At 26.6% G+C, this 22,276-nt stretch overlaps 1 protein-coding gene across 4 annotated transcripts in view; it reads left to right on the forward strand.

The window, feature by feature from the left end:
* Window positions 1-22,276, forward strand: part of LOC105367890 (nucleolysin TIAR) — a 244,346-nt gene that overhangs the window by 23,587 nt on the left and 198,483 nt on the right. For 2 of the 4 annotated variants that reach the window (XM_011506735.1, XM_011506733.1), the window contains exon 1: window positions 6,733-7,277. The exons of 1 other annotated variant lie outside the window; for it this stretch is intronic. In XM_011506735.1, coding sequence (XP_011505037.1) covers window positions 7,046-7,277 — 232 coding nt within the window. In that variant the 5' untranslated portion in view covers window positions 6,733-7,045. Of the gene's footprint in view, window positions 1-5,517; window positions 5,831-6,732; window positions 7,278-22,276 lie in introns of those variants that run through there. One more of the 4 variants, XM_011506734.1, reaches the window with a different exon arrangement.

The following is a 22,276-nucleotide window of genomic DNA, read 5'->3' on the forward strand; positions in this document are numbered from 1 at the left end:
GTCCTCCTATGCTTTCGTAACGAGTTTAAAGAAAAATGTTTGTCGTTTGTCTCTCATCGCCACCTTGTCGTGCTTTTTATCTTGAAGTTAGAGAAATTGTGAGATTTTCTTGCTCATTTTCGTAAGAAACACGTTTGTGATTTGTCAAAATTTTTTTCGCTTTTGCGGGTACTAAAGCCCTTCGATTTAGAAATTGGCGCTTATGCAAAAAGTAAGAACGACATTCGATGAAATTATGTATTATGCAATTATGTATTCGTCTATCAATTATGGTATTTAATGAATAATGTAAAATTGTTATATTTCTTTCAATACAATAAATTGTTTTATAATATTTTTCAATTCACGAACTACTATCGATGAAATTTTATTATTATATTACACTGAAAAGCTAAAACAAAAGTGTAGATGATATTTAAAAAGTCTTCATGAAGTATCGTAAACTCTTCTTTGAAATGCAGTAAATTATAAAAAAAATTTTAATACGATATTTATTAAAACAATCCAAAACTAAATTAAATATTTTTCTTCCAATTAATTACATTACATAAAATCTAAATGAATAATTCTAAAGAAACATTAAATAATAAGGCTTTTGAGTAATGGTAATAATTAATTGGATGGTAAGGTTTAATTATAATTTTATAAAATTTACTATTATAATAGGAATTTGAAGGAAAAATATATTGAACGTATAAGGAACATTTAATTAAATATTTGTTAAACTCTTCACGACGGTCAATATTAATCTTTTAGAAAATATTGGCGGATTTAAATTCACCACTATTGCGGAAATCGTTAGAGTGATAGGAAATTGGTGGCAGAAAAGCATCATAATTGTTGCGCAGTTTAATTGTTATCGGTTGCGAAAATTCTATCGAAGGTAACGTATTGATCAAATGTTTCAACACTATTCAAATATCGATTATATATACTCTATATATGTGTTTTATACTCAAGGATATCACGTATGAATATATTATTTTAATTTTAAAATTTATCATAAAATGCCTACGTTGTTTTTACAATATTATCATAATATAAATTATATTATACATTTTTGAATATTGTATGTATATTGAATTATATTAATTTGAATTATTAATAATTCATGCCAATGGCATAAAATAAAACGTTAATACGTATAAATTATGCACAGTATTTCAAAAAGTAATCATATGATGTACATTTGTTTATTAATATTAAATAAACTTGCTTATGTAGTGCGTTCTTTAATTAAAAATATATTATATTCAACGTATCTACGCTTACCAAATTAAAAATAATGATAAATTTTACTTGAAGTCATACATTAAATACGTAAAAAAACTTGTAAGCTTTGTTGGAACCGCACATGCATCGAACAACGAATAAACGATGAACTGATAATAAAACATAACAAATCAATTTATTCTTCTTCGCATATTCAAAGTCCTTTTATTTAGATCTTTGAATCTCATATTTACATATATGCATATGCAGCTTTGAATAAGGTTAATTCTATCTATTCAATACAATTCGTAAATCTAACTTCAAAACGATTAATCATTGTCACTCTTCGGGAAAATAAAATGTAAATCTTAATCGTGTTGTGATTTAAACCGATACTTGCTTTCCAAATTTTTTATTTCCATATTTATTTATGCTTACTAGAACAACAAAATTTTATCTATTATTTGACTGCTATTAAAATCGTTAGTTATTAAAATGATTAAAATGATCAATTGTGCTAGATTAGATTTTTTGAAAATAATTATTATATATTTTTATTTTATCCAAATTTTATAAATATTTTATAAAGAATTTTACAAATATTATTTGTGTAAAGTTATTTTTTACATTCCTGATAAAACATTACAAATTTAAAGCGTAAACTTTTAAAGCTATGGGTAAGAATAGTTTTTTTGTACTTTTAAGTTGTACTAGAAGATTTTAGTTTTAATTTTAAGAAGAATGGAGAATCATATAAATTGATAAGCTATATTAATAAGTGATAATTATTATCTAATTATTCATTCTTAAATAAATTTTCTATACGTCAGAAGAACTCAATATACAATAACAACAAAATGCTATATTGAAATTGTATATCGTTACATGTAAAATTTAATAAACAAATGAATGATGATTTTTCTCATCATAAATCTATTTAATTATATGTGCAATAGCTGGAACCAATTTTTTTTAACATAATAGCATTATAATGTATATTGAAAAACATAATAGAAACTTGAGTTTGTATTAAATAAAAAACTACAATTAAATTAATTATTTATGAACTCAATGTAAATTTAAATTATTTTCAAAATTTTTATACTTGTTTTTTAAGTGAACTTAAAGAAGTAAAAATTCAATAATTCAACAGTAAACTTATCTATTTAGGCTATACTATACTGAAATACGTAAGCTTGTTATCACATACGAACTTAGTTTTCTGTTACTTTTTTTTATAAGCATTTGTACGATGTAATTATACTTTATTGAACGATTATATTTTAAAGTTAAGATAAATAATGAAGTATTACAAGCTTGAAATTGAATGTCTGCATTCGAAAATTTATAATTTCACAACACTGAATTATATAATGCTTATTGATATTGGATGTTCCATTTCTATTTACAGAATATAAGATTGTGTATGTGAATACTATTTTAAACGAAAAAAAAACTGATATTTCTATAAAATATATATTAATAATATTAATATTTTAGCAATATTTAGAAATATTTTGTACTAAGTCTACTATTATAATAAAAATTTGAAAAAGTATTAAACAATTATTTAATTCACTAGTGAATAGAAGATTTTAATTTTTAACTTGGACAGCATATATTTTTCATTAAAACAATAAAATAAATTATTAATTGTTATTAAAATAAAATACCCCATCTATGCTTTATTCTTATTATTACATAATAAGTTACGTTTCAAAATAATTGTATTAGAGTACTTCTTTTTAAGTAGATATTTACCGTTTCTCGAAGAATAATTAATATAAAACAATGAAAAAAATATTACAAGTATAAAATATAACATGAAATAAAAATAAATTATAAAACAAAATTACTTACACTATATTGTTATTTAAAAAAGTTTTGTAAAAAGTACACCAGTGACACGAACTGCAGTCATATTATTTTGTAATTTTATTGTAAAGACGGGGTTTTTTTTTTAGTTACAAGTGAAAATTTTTAATACATTGTACCAGAAATCTTTTCAGATTGAAATTTTATATTAAACGATTCATTCAATTTTATAATCAATGCCATTTCACTTCTATTTTTACAATTATTATTATTGTTACTGTTTTTTTTTTACAATATCTCTAATATATAAATGTTTAATAATATAATTCCGTGAAAATCAGACTTTTACAACCAATTTAATTAAATAAAAGAGTTTTCATACTACGTGTAGGCTTTCACGGTATATGCATGTATACGCTTGTCCATGGTGTGGTGTGAATAGTGATGCATTTGTAAAATAAACTTCTAGATATGTATAAATGTGAATAAAAAAATATTTTTCAGGCTTTTTCAAATTAAATGTTTTAACTACAGATTAATTCGCATTAAATTAAATTATTCAATATTCAATATTACGGTTTCACATTTAAATTAACTTAATCAATCTTTGTTATAATGTACCACTCAATGCAAAATCAAACAACATTCACACAGTGATTCGGCATACAAGATTGCTCTATACATATAAGTATACATTACACATATATTCATGCAAACGTGTAGAAAAGTCTATTCGTGCAGGTGTATTATGTACACACATCAAAAGAAACATTGATGTCCTTTCGAAACACCATGCATCGCGGCTCACAATTGCGATTACACCGCCGCAAGGCGTAAAAAAGGTGTGTATTAACGTATGTGTGAGCGTCGGGCAGACCTTCAACAACACAGAGAGAATAGAACATAATGTGTAAAGCGATTTTCGATTTCGTCGCTTTATCGCCTGCCACTCTAATTCAACGCTTTCGCACACTCACATGCGCTCGTTGGACACGCATTCGCAGTTTAAAGAGATGTCGCTTATTGAGGACGACTGTATTTTTAATAACTCGAATGCGCTATATGTTGATAAGAAATAAATTTAAATAAAGAGAAGGTTAAAATAGACACTTTTTTAAATTTTATTTCATAGAATATATTAACATTATTTTCAATGTAAAAGAAAACGGTTATTTATTCCATTGGTCATTACCATTAGCTTAATTTTATTATACAAAATAACTTATTTAATAATAACTTCCATTTAATCAAGCTATAATTCCAATCTATTAAAATTACAAAATTTAATGCTATTATCGATATGGATACTATTTTAAAGTTCAATTATACCTTTACATCACGAATATATTTAAAAAAAGCGTATAAGTCATAAAAAACTTTGTACATTTAAAAATTTTATATCTATAAATTTAATAGTGGCATTACAAAATCGAAATAATATATGTAGTCCCAATGTTATGAAAGCTTATAGAGAGGTGACTTTTAATGACAAATAAAATTTGTTGTACTTTATTTTTCAGAAAGAAGTAAATTTACGTTAATAAGTTTAACGATAGAAATATGTGTGTGTGTGTGTGTGTGTGCGCGCGCGCGCGCGCGCTTGTGCATATGTGTCTTCACTCACACGAATTAGTTTGCCTGTAAATAAAACTCAACTTAAAGTAACATTGTTTTAAAATAAAAATTATGATAAAACATCTTCATTTGTCATTCTTTAATAATTACAAGAATTTATATTTACATATGAAATTCCATAAAACTTATTTATATATATATATATATATATATATATATATATATATATTATAATAACAGTAATAATAATAATAATAATAATAATAATAATAATAATAAATAAATAAATAAATAATAATAACTACAACAATAATAATAATAATAAATATGCATAATCTATATGGCAGGAATTTTTTATGAAAATATTATACTTGAAATTAAAAAGTTTATACTTTAATCTTTCGTACAGAATAATTGCAAAAATTAACTTTTATTATACCAAAGGAAATACAAGTTCCTATACTAAAAAATTCTATTTCTGCACACTTAATGCACATTTCAACAATCTATTTATTTCCTTATCTTGTGAAATTATACTTTCAATGAAAGTGTCATAATAAACATTTGATGATGAATGTAATTTCGAGAGAGAAAAAAGTATAAAATAAAATTAATTAATAATCATTCATAATTAATTCTTATTATTCAATAAATAACGATCCATACTATTATTTTGAAAATTTATTCTACTATGTATGCAGCTAATAAATTGTAGAGTAGCGATGATATTTATTAAAAAATCTCCTATACTCATAACCGTCCGATAATGTAGCAATGTAAGAACAATTGTTCTGCAAACCATTACGCTTCTTATTATCGGTACAGTCAACCCTAAAATTACTAATCAGTCGAGCCACAAGAGTAACTGTCTTCGACAAACATAATCGTCGCAAGCGCAATCGCCAAGCTCAATATCGCTCGTCACACAGTCGAGCGCACTCGCATTTATCTGTGGCAGCAACAGCAGTGGTAGCGGCGCCCGTTCGCTCGTGACATTTCCGGCCCAGACTTCCGGTTCTCGGGACGACCGAGTTTCCTCCCGAACCATGCCTATATCGTCGCGAAAAGTAAAAAAGAAACGAGGGAAAAGGAGCACGAAACGTCGGCGGGGCAAGCGAGAGCGACGATCAGTTGGACGCGCGATGAGTCGCCGGACGGTTCGCACCGAGTTGCGGAGCAGATCGCGAAGAAAAAAGTGAAAAGTGAGTGTGCGGCTGTTTTTCAAATGGTAAGAGCTCGAAGAAAAGCATTGCTCAGCTTGGACCATTTTCATAATGTGCGTCGACGAAATATACAGTAATTCGGATGATATGCGGATTTTTCTAGTTTGTTGTAGAAAATGAATATTTATCTTCTACGATACTACTAAGCTTTTCTATATTCGATTCTGTAATTCTCGCGAAATACGTTACAACGAATTATAATGAATGAGTGAAAATTCTTAAACTCATATCTCGTTATATATTCTCGTTAGAATCAGCTATGAAAGCGAAAGAGTCTTATGTAATGAAATAAAAATTCGTATGTAAATATTGAAATTGATTAAATTTATTCACATTCCTCGTTATTTTTATAATACAGTAATACAATTTTTTTTAATTTTTCGAGAATACATTGCTTCAAACATTATTATAACTTCTCGGAAACTTATAAACAACTCATAAATTTGTCCAACAAATAATGTATTCGTTGTTCTATTTTATAGTTCAAATAAAATTTCATTTGTAAACAAATATGATTGAATGTGAACATTGAGATTTTATCAGAACTATTTTTCGTTATTGTAAAAAAATATACACAAACACTAAGTTTAAGTGCGTATAATTTTTTGTAAAGAATTTCATACAAAATACTGTTTAAAATAAAATAATGGAAAAATTTGATTTGCTTGCCATATATACAGTGAGCGACCAAAATTTTATTAAACAGTATTTTATTAAAAAATTTTATGCATAATATTGTGACAACTCTAACTTAAACAAACTATTCTAACTAATAGTGTTCCTTATCTAATGAAATCTAATGACTGGACAGAATAATTGGACAGCCAATTGAATTGAATTTATTTCAAGTTAATTGCATAGTTGTAAAGAAATAACAACAAATAAAATATTCGAGTTCTAGCTGGCTTTTAGAACTTATGAAATAATTTAACAATTATACTGCATATCACCCAAATAAGCATGTAAACATGATCTGTATAAGATTTGCTCATAACCAATATAGAAAAATTATACGAAAAAGTGATGTGATATCGAAACCGGAGCGCTACCTCGCAAAATGATACTAAAAGCTTAAAAGGCTTATTAGTCCTCCTAAAATCAATCAGCCTAACTACGTAAATAGTCGAAAGCAACAGGAAAGAGCCTAACTTTAGTCATAGTTGTTGCGCGCAGGCGCGAGAAGATCCTCCCGGCATTCGCGGGCGTCAAAAGGAGGGAAGATGAGCGCATTGCCTAGCAGGCATAAATTGAAAATGGGCAGCGCAGGAAGGTATTACGGTGCCTACCTCGTCTACGACGTAGCCAACTCTTGCTTGGCTGCGCTACACGCGAAGGTTCCTCCACCACCGCCTTCCCCGATGACGATGGCAATGACGACGACATCCGTCACGCGCGCCGTCACCAGTACTGCAACGACCAGGCCAATATCACCTATTCACATACAAAATCCTCGTAAGTCCCGAAGTTTTTTGTACTCTGCTTTTATCCTCGTATAAACTTACATGCCATTGAAATAATCTTGTTGCTAAAGCTTAACAAGCGCATTATCAGTGTAATTAAAAATCAGGAATTCTTTTTCTATACGTTAGACATATATTATAATAGCATGGACATTACGAAGCGATGATATCGAAATCCTCCGATCGGAGAAATGATGAATTAGAATTTTTGCAATTATTGTTTATTAAAATTGTGCTTGAAGGAGGTGTTTCATCGTAGATAACTATAGAAACAGAATAAAATATATGAGTTCCGAATCAAATACTGAATTCAAATTTCTTAACTATTAAATATTATATCGGAAATTTATCAATCTCACATCTGCTTAGCCCGTAGAAAAAGTTCTAAGCTTATAGCTTTCAGAATGCAATGTTTTATTAAGAAATTAACTATTAATTATATACATAAGTTAATTTTAATTGGTTTTATAAAAATGTAATGTACTCGATATCTTGTGTAAATTCACTTATAAAGTATTCACGATCCTTAGCTACTATTCTAAATGAGAACGAATATTTAAAATTCCGTTTCTAATATTATTTTTTAACTGTATCGAAAATAAGAACGTACTTGAATTTCAAAATGAAATTCTATTTTGAAGTTTACGAGTCAATAAAACCAGCACTTTTATTATCAGTCAGCTGCTTATATTTCACAAAAGACACTTTTATAATCTAAAGCTGACTACAATGATGAAAAACGGTTACCATAGAATATTAAAATATTAAATTATAAATAATATACTTAAAGTATTATATAATGTTATTATTGTATAATAATATTATTATCATAGTGAACGATGTTTTACATAAAAAAAAAAATTCAAATGGAATGAAACGATGGCAAATTTAATTTAAATATAAGGTTCTTAAATTTTCGCAATTATTAAAAAATATATTTCTTTAAGGATGCAAGAATCAATTATTATAAACCTAATTCAATAAGTATAATTAACACCATAATCAGTCCTTTTTGACTAGCATATTTCTTAGAAAGAAATTTATCCGACATTACGGTAAAATTGAAAAACGCGTTATCTTTTAAAGTCAATTTCAAATTTCTTACTTATTTATTGCACTAAGTACATAAGATAATAAACAAATTATTCAGTTTTTAACACGATGCTTTATTTCTTAATAAAAAATAATTGCAAAAATTACAAACATAAGAAAATAATGAAATGTATTAAAAGTAATAAGAAAAATTTAGAGTGCACAAATAAAATGGAATAATCTCTGTTTTGTATTTATATGAACGTTCTACGAACCTTCAATTTTCAAACTTCTGATACCTAACTGCTAACTTCAATTCAAATTCTAGATTATGAGTAACCAAGTGAATAATAGACAGACTTGTATTCTATCTGATTATTCTTTTTCCGTTTTAATCTTCCCACTTTTCTCACCTCTCCTGACACATTACTACTTTATACTTTGTGAATAGATGGAGTTTGAGTGACCACGATCGTACTCATACGAGGTGGACAATAAAGGAAACCATCGATTCTCAAATAGGAATTGATTCTTTGTAGGATGCGAAAAGAGCTGCAGTCAAGCTTTATGAACATTTCAATTGACCTTGAGCGATGCTCTTTCTACAACTTGGTGATTGATAAGAATTCCAATATAAGAGTTTCTGTCGCTGCTAATGATGCTACTATTACTGCTTACACTCCTCATACTTATTCTGAGCATTAAACTTTTATTGCATTATGCAATGTAATTGCGGAATGTAATTTACTATGTTTTAAGCTCTATGTTTTAATTTCAATGTGTTTTTCACATTATGTTTATTTCTTAAAGGCAGCATGATTTTATTACATATTATACAAAATTAAACTATATAAATTTTTTAAGAATGTTATATAATCGACACTAGGATTATTAAATTCTTGAAAAATTTATTGACAATTTTTTATCAATCGTCTTATTTATTCATTGGAATGCGATAAAAATAAAATTACATATAATGCACAAAGCTTGATAGGAATATTATTTTATTAAAAAATAATATTTTTAAAAAATCAGTAATTATCGGGTATCATAATCAATCATATTGCACAATTTTTTGTACCAAGCATTATCTTACAAATTACATATGATATATACAAATTTAACAAATTAGCAAAATAGATGCAAAAAACTTAAACAGTAGCCACTTTTTATTTAGATAATTAACTATATTATTATTATAAATTGAAATATTTGTTCAAGAATCCGTATGAAATAATTTACAACATATACTAAAATTGCTCGATTCATTGTATAATGTATTATGTATATAAGAAAATACTTGAGTGACTAAATAACTTTTAATCTTAATAGCAAAATATTGAATAATATTTTATTATTTAATAATATTTTCATTTACAAGTTTTCAACGTGATGAAATTTTTTTTTTTTAATAAACTATTCTATGCATTAGCATGTTATATATAATTTTTAGAGAGTTTCGACAAATCGACATTTATAATAATATCCATTGCCGACGTTACGGCCGAAAAATTCAAATTATATTAATAAAATTGCAATTTCATTTCAAATTATTTTATTTAAAACTCGAAAGTAACAAATATTAGAATATTCTCATATTGCAAAAAAATAATAATAACAATGAAACTTCATTGTATTTTATAAAAATAAATAGAAACACATAGACTCCATTCAAGTTATTAGTGCGCACCTTAATACTTTATAAGTGATGTAAAGAGAGAAAACGTATATATTATCTGTCACATAATACTTAGTGAGTAATACGGTAGAGTGTAAATCTCTGTAATCAAGATACATATTTAATAGATTAGATCTCTGGCCTTTTCATAGAATTTATTATCCTAAAACATTAAATATGCATTCTAATATTTTCTATAATATGGTAGAATTTACTGATAAAAATAAATAAATATTTATTTTTTTTAATATCATATAATTTTTATTTTTCACTTAACCGAATTAATAAATTCTAATAGTTGTCGGATTTATGACATTTAATTAATTGACGTGAAATTCTCCTTTAATTTCCCTAGGAAGAAATTGAATTTTGTTTAAAATACAAATCTAAACGGAAACCAATGGCACTAAACTCATAAATAATCTGCATCAGACGAATGAAAATATCGATTACTTTACCTAACAATAATTCTCTATTTATTTAATATAAAATTTATGTTGAAATAATTATAGGTGATGAATACATTGGCTAAACCATATTTAAAAAATCTTATCGTTTATTCAATCAATTATTTCATGCAATCACATTTATTATTTTTTTATTTTTTATTTTTAAATTCAATATTATCAAAAATATAATAAATTTTAAGAAAATTATATACAAACTAGATATATATTTATATAAATGAATTAAAAAATCAATATTTATTTGGTAATCGAGTTCAGTCGAATGTATAGTAATATAACTATAGTCGAGAAATTACAAATAAAATTAAACTATTTTTTTTGCAATAAATCTAATTAATTTTATTCTCTTATATTTATGCGCTTTTGTACGATAATAGATTGCCTCATATAAATTGTTATCAAAGGATTACTGTTATCTTAATTAAAACTCGTTCGAAAAGACTTATCGGTTTTACTACCAGAACAATAACTCGTTAATTTCTTGGGGTTCATTTTTAGTTGCGTTTTAACTATAGATAAATTGATTGGGCTATCGAATTACCTTGGCTACTCCTTTTTATATTCTTCAATATACCTCAATCAAAATAATATTAATACTAGAGTAAGTAAAATATTTAAATCTTACAAATCTAGTTAAAATAAATCTTCCCAGTATCTTTTAAATTTTACTTTGTATAGAAAAATAAATATTTAATGGCTTAACAGAATTTACATAATTTAATAATAAAAAAAATGTATTAACGTATTTTCTTAATTTTTAGCAAGAAATAACTATGTAATTGAATGTTAAATAAAATTAAATATTCAATAATACATTTCGAATGGAAAAATCTATTGTTCTATCATTTTCAAGTAAAATAAAGAAACGAATTGTACATAGAATTGCACAACGTTTTGAATTTAATCTTTTTTTTTTATTAAGGCTGTGCATCAATTTGCAGAGATATTGAATATTTTGCATTTGACGATATATATATATATATATATATATCAGTTACAACTCGTCATGTATTTTTTTCTTTTATTCTTTGTAGTTTTAATAATTGATACAATACAATAGGCTACTCGCATCCGTTTAAAGGTGTACATAAGAAAGTCAATGGGTGACGGCATATGTAATATTTGTAGGTACCTAAGTTTTTCAATATATCTTTTATTAATTTTACACAGACCTCTATTGCATTTAAATAGCTATATTAGTGTAAAAATCATAATGTAGAAAGAATATAATTTAGCACAACGTTGTAATCAATGTAATAATGAAATTTTAAGAAATATTTAAATTTCCAAATATTCTCTTATAATTTTCTATTGAATAACACTTAAAAAATCTATGGTTAGATAATAAATAAATATAGTAATTAGGAAATTAAATTAATAATTTTATATTAAAATTATGTAAAACCAAATTCGTCATCATTAATAAATATTAGAGATTAAAATAAAATCATATAAATTCAAAAAATATAAAGAATTGTCAATAATATAAAAACTAATTTAACTTAACACAAATATTTACTTGAATAACTTTAATATAATAATGGATTTTATATACTTTGAATAACATTATATAATTATAGAAAATATTAACATATAAATTATAATTTATTATTAATTCTGTATTTTATATATGAAATATTTGTTGTACAATTTAATATGATTTTCCATTAAATTGAAATCATAAAATTCGAAATTCTGTGGATATATTTTTCTTTCTAATTGAATATTTAATCATTTTTACAATTGCATTTATAAAAAAATTTATAACTTAAAAAAAATAAAGTATTTGAAAGTAATTTAATGATTTTATTCTAAGTTATTATGACTGAAAGCACTTTGGTGACTATTAACTCACGTCGAATAGGATATTGTTTGTTCTTATAAATATTTCTTAACATTATTTTTTCTTTTTTAAGAAATTTTATAGATTTTGTGAAAATACTATCAACTTTTATTATTTAGGTTTTCTTTAAAATAATAGCCATAAGTAGTAAACACAAGAATAAAAAATTCTATCAAAGGAAAATATAAAGTATGCAATTTGGATTTTGAAAATGTTTTTAAGACAGAAATAATATTTTTATAGCGATTGCAAAAAATTCACATGCTTCCAGAAACGAAATTTCAGTATAAGAGAACTAAATTACTTTTTTAAATTTGTGCATGTCTTTTCTTTTACAATTCTTTTAACTATTGTTTTACGTTCTTACTCTTTTTCTCATTTCTTAGTGTATCTTACTCTCTACTATTTTCTCTCTCTTTTATTTTAAGTCACCTTTATTTATTCATGTTTCTCTTTCATTTACTCATTCCTCATTTCATTCGTACGTACCAGTTACATTCATTTTGGCTTAATGCATTTCGCGCGAGGATTAATGTATTACGTTTACCTAGCTACGCAATTTTCTTACATTTCCATCTTCATCTTATATACCTATTTCCCATTGCTCTTCTCTCTCTCTCTCTCTCTCTCTCTCTATGACTATTCTCTTTCTTTTACTTTCAAGCTTGTTACGTACATACAACCGCTTAATTATCAGGTTTTCTGGAGTCCTAATTATTAATCTAGCCTATTACGTTATTCTTGTATGCAAAACCTCGTTATGAATGAAAATTCGTCAGTCCCGAGGGAAATGAGATCTTACCAGTTAACTACAAAACGAACGAGTTGCTTCTCCATTCTCATTTTACTCTTTTTCTTGTTTCCTGCTGTTGTATTAATTTTTTTCAACTTTATAAAATTTCCTAATGATTTAATAGTATTTTAAAATATTATTATAATAAATATATAAGCATCAGTATTATTAAAAATATTATTATTATTTTAGTAAATTATTGAATTAATACGTAAAAAAAACTTTAATACATAAAAAGATTATATGAAATTTTATTAGCCACAAATCTTATATAAAATTAAGAAATTAGTTTTTCATTAAATAAATGCAGGTTACATAAAAAATATTTCAAAATTTACTTTATTTAAATTTATACATATATTTATAATAATATTTTCAATTTAATATCTATTTAATATGTAGATTTTCGTTCTAATTTTTATTTCAAATAAATATTAATTTTAAAGAATTTTAATAATAGTAAATATTTATTTATAATAAATACATACGTTTTTTTTATGAAAGTATAGCATTACTAAATTAATACGATCGTAAGTAATATATTTTAAAATATTCATAATTACGAAATTAAATTTAATCCTTATACTTTAAATAGAATATATGTGAATATATAGGAATCTCTTTTATTCGTAGCATGCACAATTGTTTCACATACAATTAGAAAATTTTATGTCAAAAAATTTGCGCTTCATACACTATATTTATTATTAATATTATCGTCGGAAATATTATATTTTCTTATAATAAATATACAATTTATTCATTAAATTTACACCTTTCTGATAAAATAAATAAATACATATATATATATATTATAAATATTTATTTTATTATTTCATATTTTCAACTTTCAATATTTATCTATTGAATTTAAATTATAGTTGATTATTTTGTTATTTTTAATTTCTTTATTAAGTAAGATTTAATTAGACGTATTTCATTTTTATTAAAATTTTTTATTTCAATTTACAATTGATATTATCGTTTCCTGCCGATGATTAATGATTATGAACTTAAATGATTAATATAATACATAATTATGTATAGATTAATTGTATAAAATCTAGCTAAGCATCTGCAAAAGAAATTGAAACTTTATATTCAATATTTTCATGCTACTTTTATTTGTGAAAGTTTTACGTCGAAGTTTTACTATTGAAACAAAATGCAGATAAAGTAGATAGTTTAATAAGCGTCATAAATAGCAAATTTGATTTAATATTCACATAGTCACATAAACTTTTTTGTTCTGTTACATCTAGATACATTTACTACTATATCTACGTTTACTATTTTTTTTTAAAGTAGGTTCACACATTTTAGTTTTCTTACTATATTGTATTCTGTGTTTTATTTTGTTTCTATATTCAGCTGTTTCTTCTCTCTCTCTCTCTCTCTCTCTCTCTCTCTCTATATATATATATATATATATATATATATATATATATATACATGTATTTTCATATATTCACGTTTACTAATGAGACATTTCGTTTAAATCGTCAGTCTGGAGATAAAAGAACCGCGAATAGAAAAACCGTTTGGAAGAATAGAAACACAAAAACATAGCCTTTAATGAAACTTACGACAACGTAACTTCATGAGAAATATGGTGGTTCTACTTAACTTTCTTCTGCATATCACGCAAGACCAAGGGTGTCTATTCGTTATCGTGTCAGGAAGTTCTAAACATGGTGCTCCCTTTTTCATTCGTTTATTTTTTCTGATTTGTGTCTTCTACTTATTCTATATATTTGATTCATTTCTATAAAATAGAAGATACTTGAAATTGAAATTTATATATTTTTTATTTAATTATAATTATTTACTGCGGCATAGTTATGATTTTTTAATAATATCAGAAGTATAAAATTTTTTCAAAATTATCAACGTTATCTCTTAAAAACATTATTATTTCGATTCTTAATACTACCACTAATATCAATAATAATAAGAATAATAATAATAATATTAGTATTTTTTCTACTATCAATAACAAGATGCAGTATGGCATAAAATTTATTTTACATGTAGTTTCAAATATTGATAATTTGTAGGAAGAACAATGATTTTGAATATTTCAAATAAATTTATCATTTTACATACTAGTACTATGTGCAAATTAGATATCTTTAGAATTACATAACGCATGTTATTAAAATAATTTATTATTCAATATTATACTTTTACATTTAAATTATATTCATCCAAAATAATTCTAAGAACATAAAAATAAATATAGATTCGTTTTACATTTTTATAATATTTGTTTTAATTTTTTCTGCAATTTGTATGCATCCTTTTACAAAAATGTACACAATTCTAACTATTCATAGAAAATTTGCACATTTTTCCTTATTTTTCTTATATTTACACATGAATATGTCAGTATACAAAAATATTTTAGTAAATCTATATTTTAGAGACAGTTTTATTGTTGCATAAGTTTTCACATGAGTTATATAAAATTATTGCAAAATATAATTAGCCACTTACATTTATTACTATAATTTAAATGAAATTTTGTTTCTTCTATATATTACTCGGAATATTTCTTACGCGGTTCACAAAGAAGCACTGTATATATTTTTTACTAAAGAACTTTATAGAATTTTCCAAAAATAATTCCATTATTACACAAAATATGATTTATCCACGTGTTTAACAATGTTCATATGGGGTTTATATAACAGCAATACATATGCTGCGTTTCGTATGATGATGGATGATGCCTACATGGCAGCTAGCGACTCTACAAACGTATACATATATATAAATAAATATATATATATATATATATATATATATATATATATATATATGTGTGTGTGTGTGAAAATGGATAGCATACATACATGTAGAGCTATTGCCACGTAAGGCTGCCACAGACTCATAAACCACCAGAAAGGTAATCTCTCGGCGTTTTAACATAACCAATTACGTAGGAAGAACGAACAAACTTGAACCTATAGTTGTCGAAGAAATGTAGAACTTCGTACAATATGCCGCCATCCAGTTCTTGGTAACTGATTTTGATGCACTATTTCGATCTTTTGAGTAATCACGTAGTTCCAATAAAATTTTCTTCGGATTTGAAAAATTGAGCTGTTAATCTAATTTATATATAGAAATGGCGATGATAAGATTATTTATGTAATATGTCACTATCATGGATATGAGAGACTATTTACGTAAGGTAAACTACAACTCAATAGACTGAATCATTAAACTAAAAATTTATGTTTATTTATGCATATCTATCCTATTGACTTTATAACTAAGTAAACTTTTGGGGAAGGAATTTTTGACGATTACAAGCTGTCTATGTCGAATCAACAAATATTAAAAAGTAGGCGTGGGAGTAATAATTCCTGAAACTCGTTCATACACCGAAAGTTGTGTTTATTTGTGAGATAATTTTATTCCATATGGTATGATCACGAGAAAGGTATATACGAAATAAAAGATGAAATATGAATGATCTATCATTCATATTTTTTAATGATAATACAATTACTTAGAATTTAATCATTAGAATCGTGATACATCCGTATATTCGTAAACATTGGTTCATAGAACTGAACTATGCTATCAACAAATCAATAAGCCACTGTTAACTATTATTTGTAAAAATGTAACACCATAAATATAAGATGTTCAAAATAGTAAAGCTATTTTGTATATTTTGTATATTCTTTCGCTTAAAATATTTTAATACATTAATTTTTGTTTCAACTTACATTCCACATCACACTAAATTAATAGAAAAAAAATTATGAATATTAATCTTCGTATAATTTTTTATTCACAATTAGACAAAACGAAAATATTAATAATTTTTAAACAATCCTTAAATTATAAACATACCCGAGATGACTCTAGAACAATTCATTCGAGCATTCATCTCAAATAAGAATATTCCTGTATTTTTTAAATCGCTTATTCAAATCTTTTATAATTTGAACTATAAGCGTATCGAAATCACGACGCTTTTTCGCGCAACAAAATTCATTCAGATTTGAATCTCAAGATATTGATCGTCTAAGGTCTGATCTTTAAAGAGAGGCTGCATTGTGGAACCCCTCAGATGGAACTTTGGTCCTGTAAAGTTCGGTGTGCGCCGTGTACGGGTCCCTTTCGGCTGAGCCTTGAACTGCAAAATAACTATGTAACTCGGAAAGTCCTGGAGAGGTCAAATGGCTTTGCAGTAATGCAACTTGCTGGAACGAAGCCAGATCTCACTCGAAATGGCCGAAAAGGTCAACCTCTTTATTGTAGTCTTCCACCTCTTGTTCGATGTGCAAGTATCTATTCTCTTTATTTCGGTTAAAACGGGCCTGTCGTTAACAGATTTTCCTGAACAAGCTCTCGATCGATCAATATAGCTACACAACTTTACCGTGCCTCTTTCAACTTATACAACCTAAAAAATACGCATCGAGTGGAGCTAATGGGTGCTTTAGTTGAAAAAAAAGGCACTCGCGTAAAATCATAGGAATACCAGAGCAGAGAGAATTTTCACAAAGAAAAATTAGCATAAAAGCGGGAAAGGGGAAAAAGTAAAGTCATGAAGAATGCTCATTGTATTGATCAGTTTCGTTCGAGCAATCAGCACGAACATTTTTCTGACTACTGCATCCTAAAATAAAGTAAAAATTGAAATGCCAGGCTTAATTAACTTAGTTTTGAAGATGTGTAAGCAACAAGATCATTGTACTTAATAAACAATGGGAAAAGAAAAATTAAATAATGTTGTGTTATTTCTCGGTAGGAGAGGCGAAAGTGACCTGTGGATGAACTAAAAACTTCTAGAAAAACAAAAGCAGAAAATGTTAATCTAACCATTTGTCTCGAATTTGTCACTAGAATTCACATTACGGTGATTAACAGGTACATAGTAATGAATTTTGTAAAATCACCAAAGACTCGAGATGTTGATAAGTTTGAGCAAATGCTATAACGAACAATGGCGCTCATCGAAATCCCACTTCACGAATCATTAACTAAAATATAAGAAAAACGTGCTGTAAAATTAGCTGCAATTGTTTAAAGAACTGCCGTAATAATTAAGTCAGTCAAACAGCAATTAAATAAATCTGAGCCGTCGGAAGGCAGCAATGTAGAGGCCAAACATTACTCGAATATCTGCTCCAAGGTGAGCAGTCCGTTAACATCACGGAACCGGACCATCGGGATTCTCGACGAAGGACTAGCCTCGGTGCCCATTGGACTCCGACTCTTCAACACAATTTATAATAGATGCGAGCTTATCCCGCTTATAAATTCACAAATCCGATCCCAATGTGCATCTTGGAATGCCCGATCATAGATATAATAGTAAGATATCTGTGATATATCGTGCTTGAAAAGTCTGCATATCAAAGCACGGGACTCCATTTAATAAACGTACATTACATTGAAACACCTTAATAAACGAATAATAATAGGTCAAGAAAAGTTTTATTGATTTTGATTAAATTTTTAGCCAGAGGGTGAAGAGAATAGTGATAAAACGGCAGCTATTCGCACGGGATGTTTCATGTGACGGAGCACGGTAATCGACATGATGACGGTTGACATCTACGCGAGTGCACATGTGTTTGTAAGCTAGTTTGTAAGTAGGCAGTTACTATGCAACAACAGTGTGAGCCTCGACGCTATACGCGGGAGACACCGTATTGCTATTACGTCATGAAACACGGAGATGAAGAAGCTGATAGGGCTGGGAAGATCATGGGCCCCGTGAAGCTTGACAGTGTACTACGGCAATAAATCCTTCTGTTTATTTATTGGTATTATTCGACAGTTAGTTCATTGTAGAAATAGCTTGCAGCTACGACGAAGCGGGTCTTGAGTAGTGCATTTTGGGGCTTAAATAGCAGAAAAACGATGAAGAAGGAGAGAAGAGCGCTATGGGCTCTGCGACTCGCTCATAAGCCAGAAATCGTGATTAAACATAATTTCATTACAAGTATTATTAAGAAAAATTTTCAAACTTATTGATTAGCTACTTCTTACTTGTCAAAGTTACTTATTTTATAGAGTTGTACATTTACGAAACAAAAAAAAAAAAAAAAAAAAAAAAAAAAAAAAATATGAATTTGTAATCATACACATAAATATATATATATATATATACGCTCAAGTAAATAAAATATAATAAAGGAATAAATTATGTAACTTATTTTAACAAATCATTAATATATCTCATTATAAAAAGGTTCTATTGTAAAAACCTGTAATTTGTAATTATTATTAGAAATTGAAAATGAATTTGTAGTGCTTAAAAAGTATAAAAAGTATTGCCGCTAAGCATATACTTTCTCTTTCTTTAAGCTTAATAACTTATTTTACTTGAATCTTTATCAACTACCTAATAAAGCTGTAATGAAATCATGCTTTAAGCCATTCTGATTAAACGTTATGAAATGGTACTTTAATAGCTTTCTATCTTCATTATACCTTATTAAAACATCGCATATTTTTGCACTGAATAGCCTTTTCATTAATACATAAGAATTTTTTAAAAATAATTCTTTTATTTTTCTATCTCGAGTTAAGCTACAAATTTTCTTCGCATTTTTATTTAAAATTATTTATAAAATATTATTTAATATATGTGCAACTATACTAATAGCGAGTACATCCTCGAAATTTTTATTTCATTACTATGCACTTATCAATTTAATATACGTTTTCATTATAATAGAGAAAACATTACAGTAATATTTAATGTAACCAATTTTAAAATTATATATTTATGAATACATGTTGGAATTTAATTGCAGAATATTGAAGAAATTATCAAATATTTATAATTTTTCTTTTAATTAAATTAATTATAAATATTTCAAATATTAATAAGCTTTTATTTGATAGTCTATTATATTCTATTAAGTAAATGTAAATTAATTGTACAATTTTTAATGTTCCATTTAAAATTTTACAAACAATACAGTTTCATTCCGGTAATTTTGATATTCATCACACTTTTATATTTTTAATTCCAATCAACGATTATTTTCCATGTCAATCCATTTTGATTTCTTTTTTTGTTTTTGCTTTTTATTTATTATTATATAAAAATTTACCATCTATTTGATAATCATTTTATAGTGCCTTTCAATCAATTTACTTTCGTAAATAAATGTCTTTTATTTAAAATAAAAGCAATATTTTTGTTACAATAGATTGATCTGTATTTCTTAAGCTCCATTGTTATTCAAGTAAAATGCATGTAAATTTTATTTCTATAACTATTTCGTACCTAGCTACCTATTATCCATTTTTTCAGTGTACAAAAATGATATTAAGATGAGCATCATAATTTTAAAAACACTAGAAGTTCTTTGTATTAATAAACTGGAATAAAGTTTTGTTTTATGATTCTTGGAATTTTTTACTGTGAACTCTGCCATATAATTTAAGTATAATTATGAAATGTACGAATAATAATAAATAATAAATGAAATATAATATCATTTCATTCTTTATTTAATGGATCACATTTATCCTGAGATTTCTTAAAAATAGAAACCGTAAATAAAATTAAAATACTGAAAACACTTAAATAATGTATACACATATTTATGTGTAGAATGTGTATAATTATGAATATGTATAATTATCTCGTATACTAATATACCTTTCATTTTGTTTCAGGTGAGTACATCTGAATTTATATTATCCTGAATAGCATACATAAGATGTATTGAAAATCGTAAGTTAAACAATTTTCATACCACAGGCACGTAGAAACATTATTAAATTTGTTAAAAATCATTGGATACGCTAATAAAACAGCAGCTTAATATATTTCCAACGTATAAAAAGAATTAGCGATAATAAATCTGTAAAAGCCGTTTGTAAAAAATTTTTTGGGCATAGTTATAAAGACGTACGCACGTACAAAAGAACACACAAATCCACACAAACACACGCACACACACACACGCACACACACACACACACACACACACACAAATGCACACAAATATATACAAAACACAGACACGCGCGTTATATATATAATGTCTGTTTTTATGCATACGAAGGCGTGCATACAAGTACGTATATGTGTACGCATATGCACTTCCGGGTCTTTTATACAAGAGGAGGAGGAGGCTTAACTATTCTGCGTTACCGATTAAGCTGGCGATAGTCTCTCTGTCGGCTTAGATGAGAACCGTAGCTCGTAGTGCTGAGTGTTGACTGGCCAATGGGCGCTTTGAATTGGTTTTGTTGCGCGTGACGCGTGTACAGGCATGAGTGTGTGTGTGTGTGTGTTCATCGCATTGATTCGTAGGGAGCGATCACCGCTTGTCCAAGTATTAGGTGCGACCGGAGCTGCTTACTTTGTTGATCGGTCTGGCGTCCGTGCTGTTGTTAAGCCGTTGAAGTGTGGTGATTAACCCGAATACACGTAGTAATAATTGCTATATGCATTTATACTTCTTAAATGTCATTGAAAATTAGTAATAAATCCTCAAAGTTCATTACATAATTTCAATTTATTATAATGTATAACATTATTGGATATTTTGTTAAAGTAAGTTGTTGCGGCATGAAAGCGAATACGAATCGGCGGAATGAGAGATCTTCTATTTATTGATTTTATCGTAAAGCTTAACTGTTTTGTCAAAATGATTTCAATAATATGTTCAATTATATAGACTTTGAATTATTTGTGGTAGGTTTATTCTGATTCAATATCTTCAATTGCTTGAAATTTTTATTCGTATATAAAATGCAGTTGCCAGAGTTTCATAATTAGTATTGCGATTCGTTACAGATAAATTGAGTATGCTTGAATCGATATTTCTCGATATTGATTATTCTTTTTAAAAATATACAGATAATATTAACGTAATAAACGCTTGGTTAAATATTTTAAAATATTTCTCTATTTTCAAGAGAATAATTTTAATAATAATCTTGGTATTTTTTGCCCGATTGACATTCCTTTTCTTCTGTTTTTTAATTAACGAAAAAATATATATAAATTCTTTTACGAAATTGCATAATTAATCTTAATGTTGCATATCCTTCCTTCCACATACTTAATTATAAATTGAGTTGAGTCGAAGATATGTAATTCGGACACGCGTTCACTTCATTCTGTCTCTGTAGATATAAGCAGATCCACGTATGTGCTACGTGCAATTGCCACTTTCAGCGC

The sequence above is a fragment of the Ceratosolen solmsi genome, unplaced genomic scaffold, assembly GCF_000503995.2.
Source record: "Ceratosolen solmsi marchali unplaced genomic scaffold, CerSol_1.0 scaffold6, whole genome shotgun sequence".
Lineage (NCBI taxonomy): Eukaryota > Metazoa > Arthropoda > Insecta > Hymenoptera > Agaonidae > Ceratosolen > Ceratosolen solmsi.